This window comes from Chinchilla lanigera, unplaced genomic scaffold (assembly GCF_000276665.1).
Source record: "Chinchilla lanigera isolate Chin_1 unplaced genomic scaffold, ChiLan1.0 scaffold00049, whole genome shotgun sequence".
NCBI lineage: Eukaryota > Metazoa > Chordata > Mammalia > Rodentia > Chinchillidae > Chinchilla > Chinchilla lanigera.
The window spans coordinates 15,792,492-15,806,885 of NW_004955450.1; the positions used below are offsets into that span (position 1 = coordinate 15,792,492).

The 14,394-nt window shown below is 46.5% G+C and overlaps 1 protein-coding gene across 1 annotated transcript in view; it reads right to left on the reverse strand.

The window, feature by feature from the left end:
- The window catches only part of Fam63b (family with sequence similarity 63, member B), a gene marked incomplete at its 5' end in the record, with an annotated part of 54,314 nt that overhangs the window by 38,600 nt on the left and 1,320 nt on the right, over positions 1-14,394 (reverse strand). Inside the window, 1 exon segment of the mRNA XM_005393899.2 lies at positions 6,127-6,184. Coding sequence (XP_005393956.2) covers positions 6,127-6,184 — 58 coding nt within the window.

The window sequence follows — 14,394 nt, forward strand, 5'->3', positions numbered from 1 at the left end:
TAAAAAATAAAAAATAAAAGATCAAGGCTCTTCAAATTTTCTGTTTTGTTTTCCCACTTGGGGATCATATTCGGAGCCTTGCTCTCAGTGGTGGCGAACCTATGGCACGCATGCTGCGGTGGGCTACTGACATCATCAAAAGCTCTAATAGGTTCAGCATCACCGTGTTAAGCAACCACTCTACCACTAAGGTACATCCCCAAGGCCTGCATGGATGTATTTATTTAGTTTTTTTGAGACAAGGTCTCGCTATGCAGCTCAGGCTGGTCTTGAACTCTTGGCGATCCTCCTGCCTCAGCCTGCCCAGGGCTGGGATTACAGGCGTGGGCCACCACATCTGGCCTGTTTTTCAACAGAGGAATGAAGAGTGAAACTGATGCGTTAAGAACAGTACACTGGTGTGTTGGCTAAGCTGAAGGACAGCAGAAAGGACGTAACTCAGGTTGTGACGCGTCAGTAGAAAAAGAGAATTTCAAAGAAAGGCGTCACAAGACCTTGCTATTAATGGGACAGTCCAGACAATAGAAATCAAGGAACAACAACTTGATACCCATAATCAGGCCGGATAATGGCAGAGAGAGTTTGGCAGTAGTTTAGTTTATCCCCGATGAACATTTAAACATCTGAAAAAGACGTTAACGGTCAACTTTATGCAAAATTAAAATGCCTTAACACTGACTACTTTTCATAGCACGTTTAGATCCAAAAAATGAATTAGTTTTATACAAGTAAAAAAAAAAACCCAGCACTGTGGGAGGCTGAGGCAGGAGGACCACAAGGTCAATTAGTTTGGGCAATTTAACAACTTAGTGAGAATCTGTCTCAAAAGTGAGACAGTGCTGCTGGGCGTGGTGTGGCACACCTGTAGTACCAGCACTCAGGAGGATTGCTGTGAGTGTGAGGCCAGCCCGCACTGCACAGTGACACCTTCTCTCAAAAGACCGACAGCAACACCAACAAAAGGCCAGACGATGCTCCCAGTGCCAGCGACTACCCCGCCAACAGCACTGTGCCAGCCGCAGCAGCAGAGGGCCACGGCCGGTTGGGGTCACAGCGCGCAGCCAGCTTGAGCACTGGTCTGACCCGCGGCGCCCTGCCCTCTGCCGACGCCCCCCATCTACTCCGTCAGCCTCCCAGGGCCCCGCACACGTCCGTCCCTCGCTCTCTGCCAGACCCCTCCCACAGCCGCGTCCACGGCGGTGGGTCCAAGCCTCAGAGCCTACCGCGCTCGCGCAGCGGCGGCTGTGTCACTGGAGCGCGCCCGGCCCTGGCGACTTCTGTACAGTAGGACAGAGTCCAACTGTACTTCCAGGCCCTGGTAAGCCACAAGCTCCCCGGAGCCTCCTCTGCGCCCCTCGCGCTCCCCACACCGCACGTGCTTATCCCTGCTCCCTCACCTCTGACCCCTTTCCTCGGGGTAACAAATACGCGATGTCTGCTCGAATAAAAACGTACTGCAGTAAAAGGCACACTCCCACCAGCCCCTCCAAGCCTCCCCTTCACCCAAACTCGTCACCCCATCCTTCCTGCCACTTTCTGAAGCCGGCCTGCAAGTCCCCTTTCCCGAGTGTCCCTGTGAGTGTGATCAGCGCTTCAGTGCGTGTGCTGCGTGTGCTGCAATGTGAAGGCAGGCGCGCAATACCACGACACCGTGTCCTCACCTACCTTCCTCGCCAAGCGTGGCTGTGTAACTTCTGGCTCTCCCTCAAAACAAAAAGACTGTGAGGGGCTGGGGATTTAGCTCAGTGGCACAGCGCCTGCCTGGCAAGCGCAAGGTCATGAGTTCGATTCCTGGTACCGGAAACACCCCCCCCAAAAAAAAACCCAAAAAAAGAAAACCAAAAAGACTGTGAAAGGTGAAAGTTTTGAATTGATTCAGGACCCCAAGGCAGCCAGAACAGTACAACTAAAATGCTTACAAAAGAAGATTTCTAGAACACTTCTGAAAAGTGGCCAAGCATGATGGGATAAGTACATTCAAAGTGAGGAGGAGCATTTTGAGAGGGATTAATGGCAGTATGCCTTTTACTGTAATAAATTTTCTAAAAATGTAAACATTCCAGGAGGCTGAGGCAGGAAGACTGTTGTGAGTTTGAGGCCAGCCTAGGGTATAAAATGAGTTTAAGAACAGCCTGAACTGCATAGTGAAACTCTGTCTCAAAAAGACAAAAAAAAAAAAAAAAAAAAAAAAAGAAAAGTAAATATTCACCTTCTTTTTCAATCACAACTTCTTTTGGTTGAGGCAGGTTCTTGCAATGTAGTTCATGCTATACTTGAACACATCATGTGCCCAGGCTGCCCTTGAACTAATGGTGATCCTCCTGCCTCAGCCTCCTGAGTGCTAGGATTATGGCCATCCGCCAGCACGCCTGCCCAGCTCTCAATCGCGACTTATATATGGATGTAACATATTTGTTTATTCACTTACAAACTGGTAAGACATCTGGAATGTTTTACTCTTTGGCTGCTATGAATAATTTTATAAATATTTCTATGCAAGTTTTTGTCTGGACATATATTTTTTAGTTCTTTTAAGTGAAGACTAGGAGTTCAATTTCAGGATTATATAGCAATGCATGTTTAACTTTTTTTTAAGAGATGGGCCAGGCTGGCCCCAAACTCTAGGTTCAGTGGTCCTCTTGAGTTAGCTACTGGGACTGCAGGCATGCTTCACCACACTTAGCTTCATGGCTAACATCCTCCCCGCCCCCACCCCCACGCCATGATGGGGGATGTGAGCACGCTCAGAAAGTGCTCTGCCACCGAGCCACATCCCTAGTCCTGTTCTTGTTTATTCTGAGGTATTGCGAATGCAATATGGAGCCACTCTACCAGTGAGCTACACCCCTAGCCTGCAGTATGTATGTATGTATGTATGTACGTATCTATGTAGTACTGGGTACTAAACCCAGGCAGCACTGAACTACAGCCCCAGCGACCCCCTCCCCTTTTTGTCTTTTTGAGACAGTGTTTTACTACATAGTTCAGGCTGGCCATGAACTCGCAGCAATCCTCCTGCCTCAGCCTCTGGAGTGCGAGGATTACAGGCATGTGCCACCACACTCGACCAACAGCCCTTTTAAACAAAACAAAATTTTTAGGCCAAGCAGGGTGGTGCACGTCTGTAATTATACCACTCGGGAGGCTGACGCAGGAGGATAGCTATGAGTTCAAGGCCAGCTGCACTACAATGCAAAACCCTGCCTCAAAAATCCAAAAGACAAATCAAGGTGTCTTGAAAAGTCACTAATTTGCTAGTGCTAGGCTCAAACTTGCAACCCTCCTTCCTCAGCCTCCCGGAGTGCTAGCGTTACAGGTGTTTTTATTTTACTTTGAAATGAGTCTCACTCGATCGTGCAGACTGGCCTCGAATGTTCGATTTCCCGGCCTCGTCCTCCTGAATAGTTGGGATGGCCGATGCCCACCGCGAGCCAGTGCCGAAGTCTACGTTATGGTGCTGGCAACGCCGCCACGGTGCCCGCGTTAGTTCACGCTCCCGCTGCCTGCGCGAGGGCCGGCCATTCTCACCTCTCTCCAGGCCACCTTCCATCCCGCACCCTCACCAGGGCTGCGGACGGCCTGCCGGGGCGGCAGCACTGGTCTCTGCGGTCTTCAGCCCGGGTCACCCGCCGGCAGCCCGAGGGGTGGCGCCCTCACCACCCCGGGACACCCCTTCACTGGAGTCTGGGGAGTCGCGGCCGCCTGTTTTTCCTCTCAGCACCCGTGCTTCCTCTTTCTCCAATGTCTTCTCTTTTGGAGATACCGGGAATTGAACCCAGGGCCTCACACTCAGCAATTTCCCCGCCTCTCAAGGTTTTTTTTTCCACAGTCTGCATTGCTGAATTGCTCATGCTGGGCTCAGGGTAACAATCCTCCTGCCTCAGCCCCCCAGAGTGCTGGGGTTACAGGCGTGCGCCTCCGACTTCTGATCACTGGCACATCCTGGACTCAGTCTACTTGTCGTGTCCCTATTCACATTCGCTCCCTTCGGGTCTCTCCTCCCAGTCTACCTATCCCGTACATACACCCATACACACAGCGAGCACGGAACTATACGCCCCCCCCACTCTGCTCTTACATTTTATTTTCAAACAGTCTTGCTAAGTTGCCCAGGCTGGCCTTAAACTTGTGATCCTTCTGCCTCGGCCTCCTGAACAGGGAAACAAGACATAAGAAGAATTAAGATGCACCCATGTCTGGTGGCACACACCTGTAATCCCAGCACTTGGGAGGCTGAGGCAGGAGGATCACTATAAATTCAGCCAGGGCTACAGAGTTGTGTTCAAGGACAGCCTCAACTACACAGCAAGGCCCTATCTCAAAAAACAAAACAGAACAAAAAAAATGAAGATATGTTAAGCACACGTACTAACTCTTCACAGTAAGTGTAATCGTAACGTACTGCAAATGTGCACTAATGGAAAGCCAGAGGCCTCTACTGGTTTCCCAGGTCGCTCACAGCAGGGGTCAACGTCTCTGCAACAGCCCACTAGGCCCTGGGATCCGGTGCCACTGACTCTCTGAGCTCCTCTCCCTTCCTCCGCGCACTCCCTGGAGTCACACTGACTGTCCCGCCATAGAAGCAAGCACATTCAGCCTTCCCTGCGGCACAGATTTTAGAAATCCCGAAACTAAAGAACCACTAAGCCAGTTAAAAGAGGGATAAAAAAGAAAGCCTATCTGGAGATGTCCTGCAAGTATAAGGTCCACAGCCAGGAGTAAGGGTTAAACGGTGCGAATTACGTCAGGAAAGGCCTTCCAAAGCTGCAGTCTGAAGGGGCTTGCTCCACTGAGTCTCTAACTTACAAAAAAATAAGACACACAATAAAATCAGTTGGTTGGTTGGAATGGTGGAAACGAACTATCAGCTGAGAAAAAAGATTTCCTATTTGGTAACAGAATGAATACATAAATTCTTAATTTAATACACTGTTTCAAAAAAAGGCAAGAAAAGAAGAAAAGTGGAAACAAAGCTTCTGTAAATAGGGAGAGGAAGAAGGACCGAGGGAAGATAAGGGAACTGGAAAAAGCACGGAGATAGGTCAGGAACAGGGACAAAGCCCCTGTGATGGAAGCGGTCGCTATGAATGTTTGAGATGCACCAATAACCTTAATAAATCAAAACAAAAAGAAGAACAAAAAATATACACTGTTTCCCTCATCAAGAAAATTCTTCCAGGCGTGGTGCTACTTGCCTGTAACCCCAGTGTACCTGAAGAAGAATCCCAGCCTGCGAGGCAATTTACAAACACCTTGTCTCAAAATTTTAAAAAATAATTCTAAGAAGTATTGAGGATGTAGTTCAGTGCTGAGGCCTTGGGTTCAATTCCCAGTACAGGGAAAAGTTCTTTTGCCATGGAAAACATTTCAGATGGCCGGGGATATAGCTCAGCAGCACAGCACCTGCCTGGCAAGTGCAAGGTTCTGAGTTTGATTCCCAGTACCAAAAAAACAGAAGAAAAAGAAAAATACTGCAGATGAACTAAACAGTGTATTTACTAATTAATGTAACTACACACGTTTTACAGCCTGGAATAAGTTCCCACTCTACTGCAGACCCATAATTACTATTTCATAAATTGGCACAGTCCACAAATCAAACTTTTGAGAGCACTGCCCTGGAGCACCTCCTTGGTCATTTTTTATTTTATGGTGCTGGGGATCAAAGCCAGGGCCTTGTACACAGTAGGCAAGCACTCATCGGTGAGTGACCGCTCCAGCCCACGGCTTTCATCTTCAGTTCAAGTCCCCTAACGTTCTCAAATACCAGCTACACGCAGTGTCAGGGTCTGTGCCTTCTCCCTTACGGCAGCTCACAGCAATTCACACCCCTTGTTTTCTGGATACACGCGGTCTCCTTATTTGTATTACGGAATGTCACTGCCGTTTAGGAGAAGGCCGTGACACCCAAGGACATGGACATCCTGTAAACATTTTCAGTTAACAATTCAGACTATAGTATCACTTCAGGTGAGACTGGGCAACATCAGCCTTGAAAATTGTTTTCATCTTGAAAGAAATATAAAATCATCAACTGAGAGGCACAGCGCCAGCCTGGCAAGGACGAGGTTGTGAGTTTGATTCCCTGTACCGGAAAAAAAAAATCATCAGCTCTTCAACACTAACCTAAATATTCCATCAGCTGCTCAGCAGTTATGATTTCCATCATTGGTGGAAGTTTCACCTGAAAAAGAAAGTATTGTGTCTGTAAAATCCAGTGTTTTAGATGACTGAAGTATTTCTTGAAGTCAGAAACCTAAATATGTATGTATGTCTATACAGCTCTATTATACGTATCTACTATACATACACATTAACATTTTCTACTATACATACACATTAACATTTCCTATCACCTTAAGACTATCAAGGTGACATACGGTATGCAGACATTGAGAAATGTGCTTTCAAAGCCAGGTGCTGTACCTTTTACCACCTCCTGTAATTGTCTCTGGCACCTCCAATAGAGCATGAGACACAATTTGGTTAAAGCGCAGAACAGGTACCAAACATGGCAGATATTCCACTATTTCAGTCCACTCTGGTCATTGAATGAGTACAATATAAAGTTCTATCATACAATGAAGAATTCATCTATATGAGCCTGTTTATAATGTCAAGTTTAAAAACTGGTGCCAGGCATACTGTCACATGCCTGTAATCCCAGCTACCCGGGATCCTGCAGAAAATCCTAAATTTGAGGCCATCCTGGGCAGCCTAGCTGGGATGCAGCTCAGTGGAAGACACACCTGGGTTCAATCCTTAACAGCACACACACATGCAAAAACACACACACATACAAAATACCTGGCAAAATTAAACTGCTACATACTATTTACAGCTACACATTTAGGTAATAAAACTACAAAGAAAAGAAAGGAAATAGATACTATGAAAATTAGGATATGGCCACCCACAAGGAAAAGAGAAGGTGTTGTACTTGGAAAAGGGTATGCAAGAGCTTCTGAGATGCTAGCAGTGCTCTACTTCTTTCTTTGCTCTTCTTCCATTACTGGACATTGAACCTGGGACCTTCCTACCACGGACATCCCCAGCCCTTTGTATGTTTTCTCTTGAGATGGGGGTCTTGCTAAATTGCCCAGGCTGAGCTTGAAATTGCGATCTCCTGTCTCAGCTTCCCAGAGTGCTGGAATTACACTTGTGTACCACCACACCCTGCTCCAATACAATTTTAAAGCTGGGAGGCTGGGGATACAGCTCGGCGGCACAGTACCTGCCTGAGAAGTGTGAAGTCCTGAGTTTGATTCCTGGTACCAAAATAAAAAATAAAGTTGAGGAAATACTTCATAAAATTGAGATTTGATTTATCTATCTATCTATCTATCTATCTATCTATCTATCTATCTATCTACCTACCTACCCACCTACCTACCTACCTACCTACCTATTTATTTGAGACAGGGTCTCATATGTAGTTAAGGCTGGCCTTGAACACACTGTGTAGCACAGGCTGGCCTCAAACTCTTAACAATCCTCCTGCCTCAGCCTCTCTAGTGCTAGGATTACAGGCATGCACCACCATGACTGGCCAAAATTGAGTTTTTAGACAAAAAAAACCCCAAAACAACAATAATACTAATAAAGCTGGGTGTGGCGCATGCCTATAATCCCAACACTAAGGAGGCAGAGGCAGGAGGATCGTTGTGAGTTCAGGCCAGCCTGGGCTACAAAGTGAGCTCAAGGCCAGCCTGAACTGCATAGTGAGACCCTGTCTCAAAAAGACTAAAAACCAAATAAAACAAAACTGAGTCTTTGACAGTCTCTGCTCTTTTCTGAATTAGCTACTAATTGCCATTCAATTCTTACCTTATTCCAAGACAATCCTGTAAGACAGGTACTATTACCTTAATTTGAAAAATAAACTAAAAAAACTTTTTTTTGAGACATGGTCTTGCTATGCGGTTCAGGCTGGCCCTGAACTCACTATGTAGCCCAGGCTGCCCTTCAACGCATGCCAGTACTCCTGTTTCAGCCTCCCCGAGTGCTAGGATTATTGGCCTGGCTAGGTTATACAAAATTTGCCCGAAGTAAGTAACAGGGCTGCAGTGTGAATTGAGATCTAAAACCAAAGCCTGTTCCAATATAGAGTACTCACAGGTTAAGGATCACAAGATTTCTCTTATATGAGAAACAAATAAAGAGCAAAGTAAGAGATAACGGGAAGTAGAGGAAGCGCTTCCTCAAAGCGAAGGGGCCCGCGAGACGAGGGCGGGGAGTGTGGGGGCGGAGAGAGGAGGACTGAGGGTGGGACGCGCCGCCGAGCCCCACGGGTGTAAGCGTTTCACACTGTGCACGTGTGCTAATAAAAGTAAATAAAAACCTGCAAACCAGTGTTTGCAAATTCATCAAAGAAAAACGAACAGAGCACCTTCATTCGGTAAAATGCTGCATCACGCACTCCGGGCGTGGCTCAGTGGTACTGCGCTCGCCCAGCATGTGCAAGGCCCTGGGTTTCACACCTCGCAGAGCAAAACAAAACAAAGAGCCTGAGCACACTGTAAACTGCGACTGAACCTTCCGCTTGAAAACCAGGGCAGGGTGGCAGCACGAGAGGGCAGGCTCTTCCCTAAGCCTCAGGAGACCACAACTCACGACGGACAGAGCATCAAAATTTGGGAATCTGGCAACTAGAGGTGAGTGCATAGAAAAAGGGGCATCCACCTTGCTGTGCTGTTTGATACTCAGACAGCGAGCTGAGCTGGAGCTCGAGAGACAGCTTGCTTTGCTTTGCTTTGCTTTGCTTTGCTTTGCTTTGCTTTGCTTTGCGGCTCTCGCTCTCCCTGCCCCGGAGCCCCGGGTCCAGGGAGTAAAGCGCAGCCCCGCGCCTGGCAGCACCCGACCCTCATACTCAGTGGACTCTTCGCTACAGCCGGCCTTCCGCATGGACGGCCTCCGCACCTGCAGATTCAATCAGCCAGATCAGGAAACGCTCCGCGAAGTGGCACTGTACCGAACATGCACAGACTCTCTTCTCGTTATTCTTCTTCACTCAATCCAGTATGCGCTGGGGATGGTGGGACACACCTACAATCCCAGCACTTGGGAAGCTGAGGCAGGAAGATCGCTGCAAGTTCCAGGCCAACATGGGTTACAAAGTGAGTTTAAGGCTGACCTGAAGTGCGTAGTGAGACCATCTTAAAAAAAAAATTCAATGTGACAACTATTTACATAGTGTTTACATTGTACGAAGTATTACAAGCAATCTAGAGATAATTTAAAATATGCAGGAGAATGTGCACAGGTTATACACGAACACGCTGCCATTTTATACAAGAGACCCGAACATCCATGGAGGTCCTGGTAAGAATCCCAGATACTGGGGGACACTTGTTCTTATGGTAAAATGGACCAGCTAAATAATACAATTTCTTCTTACTTCCAATTTCACTCATTTTGAATACGTCATATAGACATATATGCACTAATATATTCAGGATGAATACATATCATTCACTCTTCGTTAGCTGAAATTGCAAAGAAATGATTCTTTTGAGACTATTAGAAGAACATATTACTGAGAACCAAAGAGAAGAAATGCAGCCTTTCCCCTCTGCAAAGAACTCAAAAAAACTGAAGGATCTTCTCAATATCCCTTTAATTCTGGATCCATCAAATAAAATTTATATAGTATAAGCTATGACGCAGCATGCTTTATATTTGTTTCTCTATGTATTTCTACTTATTACTAGGAGTAATCACTGAACTTAAAAACAGTCAAGCTCAGTTGCGAGCAGGGGTGCACCCCTGCAACCCCAGCTACTCAGGAGGCTGAGGCCAGCGCAAGGCCGGCCTGAACAATGAAAGCAGAACTGTCTCCAAATACAGCAGGGCTAGGGACACCGCTCAGCGGCAAGCCTCAGAGACCCTAGGGTCAATCCCCACTACTATGGGGAAAAAATCTGAATACTTTATTATTTTTCAAAGACTGTGATTATCAATACTGTCCGTACCCAAACAGCCTTTACCGGGGCCTCAGCAGACAAGGCAGGAAGGGAGAGTGCAGTGATCTCCCTCATGTCAATGGCAGAGGAGAAAGGAAGCACACCTGTCACTGCCCAACGGCAAGCACATGCTGGCAGTGCTGCGGCCGCAGGGTCGGAAACGGCCCGAGACACACCAGTCCTGATGCTTGCTACCGAGGGGGAGGAAAGCCCCAGAAATGTCCCTTAAATCTTCTCTATAAGCAAAACCCAACACTGTGTGAAGTTTTTAATCTCACCTTACAATACCTACACTTAAAACCAAGTGCACAGAGACCAAGATGAAACCTCTGGCTCACCATTTGCTCTTCCTTTGTGTAAGCCATAAACACTCAAAAGACTTCCACTGGTTACTGTAGGAAAAATAAAGAAATTAGTATGACTGCAACACTCCTCTAAGTTAGAGGGAAAAAAACAAATCCTAGTGAGAAGCAAGAAGTATCTACGTAAAGAAGACGCAAGAAATGTCATCCAGAAGGGAGGGAAAGCCAGGGATATAGTTCAGTGGCACAAGCGCTTGCCTGGCAAGCGTAAGGTCCTGAGTTCGATTCCTGGTACCAAAAAAGGGGAGGGAGGGAAAAAGCCGGGCGTGGTGGTGCACACCTGTAAGCCCAGCACTCGGGAGGTTGAGCCAGGAACTGTGAGGTCATGGCCAGCCGGGATATATGGCAACACCAGCTCAAGAAAAACAGAAAGATGTTAGCCCTTTAATAGATAATCTGGATCGAGAGACTGAGGCAGGAGGATCGCTGAGTTTGAGGCCAGCCTGGGCTACATAGTGAGTTCAAGGCCAGCCTGAACTAAACAGAGACTCTGTCTCAAAAACAAACAAAAAATAGATAATGAGAAATACAGTATTTCTCTCAGTTTATAGTGTGCTTTGACTTAAGCTTAGGTGGGTTTATTGTTTTTGGTGTGCATATGGGGTTGTATTTTTTGTTGCATTTTAAAGTTTAAACTCTTTAAATATTTTACACAATCAAATGCATCAATCCTTATCTTATAGTTTCTACACTGACGTATGCAGAAACCAGTTTAACATAAAAAAATCTTGCTTCAAGATCTTGGCATTCTTCCCTTGACCTACAGCAAGACATAACCTTAGCTCCTACTAAGCAAAAGAAAGAAAACAAGCTGGGCTTGTTAGCGCATGCTTGCAATCCCAGCACTCTGGCAGGCTGAAGCAGGAGGATCGCAAGTTTCAGTCTACCCTGGGCAATTCAGCATCGTATCAACAATTTAGTGAAACTGTTTCAAAACAAAAAACAAAAAGGTCTGGGGATATTGTTCAGAGCAAAAGCCTAGGTTCAATCCTTAGTACTACAAAAAGAAAATGGGGAGAACTGCCTACCCAAAGGTTTCAGGAGGACAGGCTGCGTATTCCCAGCACCTCAAAACACTGCACTCATTCTTCTACAAGAGTGCTGATGCTAACATAATGACTAGATCTTACAGTATTTTATGTTCTCTACCAAAATGGATACTACAGCTTCCATGTAAGTTTTTTCATATGTACATTGTGTTGGCCTCGGAATCTGTAACACTCTTTCCAAAAAAAAAGCAAAGTATAACAAAGTAATGACTGTTTTTAAATTAATACTTTTGTATACATCAAAATAGTTTTTTGTTTGTTTGTTTGTTTGTTTTTTTTTGAGACAGGGACTCCCTACGCAGTTCAGGCTGGCCTTGAGCTCACTTTGTAGCCCAAGCTGGTCTTGAACTCACAATGATCCTCCTCTGCCTCCCAAGTGCTGGGATTATAGGCGTGCGCCACCACGCCCAGCCATTGTATACATAAAAATACCAAGGTAGGCTGGGCATGGTGGCACATACCTGTAACCCTAGCACTCAGGAGGCTGAGGCAGGTGGATAGCTGCTGAGTTTGAGGCCACCCTGGGCTAATGAGTTCAAGGCCAGCCTAAAGAAAACAGTAGAGGTGGGCGCGGTAGTGCAGGCCTGTAACCCCAGCACTCAGGAGAATTGCTGGGAGTTCGAGGCCAGCCTGGGCTATAAACTGAGCTCAAGGCCAGCCTGAACTGCATAGCGAGACCCTGTCTCAAAAGAGAGAAGAAAAGAGAAAAGAACACAATGGAGACCCTGTTTTAAAAAAAGAAAACAAAACAAAAAAAAACCCTGGCCTTCTTGATACTTTATCTCTCTCCTCCTTAATTACTGATGACTTCCACAATTATCTTGCAAAAATGGAAAACAAAGGCTCAATTTCCGTACCTCACTATCTTACTATGACCTTTTCTCTACGGTTCCCTGGTTCCATCCTTCAGAAACTGAGATGGTCGGTTCCTTGGGAAGAGAACTGTACCACCTATTCTGAGGATTTTGTATTACCCTGACTTTTCAGCAACCTTGTTGCCATACTTCCCTTTTTTGGCAAAATCTTTCCTACTCAATCTGCTCCTTGATGCCACTGCATTTGACAATGGCAACGAGCCAATTTTTAAAATTACGGCCTCTCTCCCTGGCTAGCATGACACTGTTCTGCTTCTGCTTCTCCTTCCACTCCACATTTCAAATTGCGCACATGCTGGTTTGCTTTACTCTCTTGCCTGGAAGACTCTTCCACCCTTGCTCCTTCCTCTTCTTCTCCTGGTCTAGTGGAGAGCAGGGCAGGCAGTGAGTGGGGAACAGAGGAAGAAGATGGGCAACATGGTGCTGGGGGCAATCTGTCGCTCTTCATGTATGCTGGGACGGAAGCTGCTGGGGGCAATCTGTCGCTCTCCATGTATGCTGGGACGGAGGAAGGCTAAGAACTATAGCTCATCACTTTCTATGCAGAGTTCACTCTGCATAGATTATTGTTCTTTCACCTATACAGTAACCCCTCAACTTGATTTTTCTCTACCATTTTGATCTCTTTCCTGAGACCTAATCTGTGTTTCTTCCCAACCTGACACAACCAAACTTTGGCACTCACTTTCCCATCTAAAATGATTCCATTTTCAACCGTCTTCCTCTCAATCGCTCATGATTACTAGTAACTGATTTTTGTGGGCATTAAAGCTAGGGGAAGCCATGAATGCCCACTTCAAATCCCAGCATTCTGAGAAGCTGACGCAGGACTGAAGAAACTGAGTGAAGCCTCAGTAATTTATTTGGGACCCTGTCTCAAAATAATTTTTAAAAAAGGGCTGGAGATGTCGTGCCGCTCAGGACGAAGGCTCTGAGTTCAGTCCCTACTACTACAAAAGCAAACAGATCTAGAGGCAAAAACAAGAGCTGAGAACCACAGTTCATAAACTTCAAAATTCATTAGCACGCCTGCTCACTCACAGCCTAACCAAAACTGTCATTTTGTTTTGTTCTTCCATTTCTTTCCTTCTTCCAGTGCACTTTGGCCAAGGCTGGCGGTCCCAAACAGAACAGACCCCCTTCTCCTTCGGCATCTCTGAACACACCCTTGTGCAAAAGGCCTCCTCTCCTTCTGCCTGCCGACCTGGTTCAGCTCTCTCTCCTATGCAAACCTCCACTGGCACGTCTCACCCCCAATCACCCTGTGCTCTGCACTTCCGTAACACGCCGCTCTGCAATTTGTACGTCTGCCTCCTCACCATGACGTGAGCTACGCGAGGGCAGGTTTACATTGGGCTCACCTGTGCGTTCCTAGCCCTGCACAGACCAGCAACCCCAACGTGTGATCAGTCAGTCAGTCAGTGCGAGCTCATGTACTCCCAAGCACGCCAGGCCACGGCACTCCTCCCTCCTCCCGAGTTCTGCAGTGTGGACACTAAGGACAGAAGAGCCTAAGGGAAACCAAGTCATTCCTTCTTACAAAAGCACCTGGGGACTCTGGGCCACGGAACCGAGCGTGATTCGCTGTTCCAAGAGCCTCCATCAACTGAGTCTTCTTTGCCTTTTCAGTGCTCTTCGTTACTCTCCAATATGGACTTACTGCGCGGCATCTGATCACACACATAAAGGTACACAAAACAGTCCTCTATTTTCATTACTTTTGTTTATACTCTTCTCTCTCAAAAATTAAATTTCTGTTACTCTAAATTCTTTTCCTTAAAAGCTTGGTTCAAGACCTACAAATGCCATAAAGCTTTCTGGGACTATGCCAAAGAAAAATTTCCCCTTTTGGGTATCTAATGCATTTCCACTCGCTCTGTGTAACCTAGTAGTATTTATGATTCTTTAATGATGTCAAGGAAGTCAGTGAGGCAATCCCAAACATCTTTTTTTTTTTTTTAATCCCAAACATCTTGACAGCTCTTCAAGAGCAGGACTGCCTCCACTCCAAAAATCTGAGGCCATTATACACAGATAACAGCGATGTTTCTAATCTTACCTTTTCCTTAAGCTAGTGGCGGGGGGCGTGCTAGGGACTGAACCCAAGGGGGACTCAACCCTGCGCACACTACAGTACAGTGCTCTA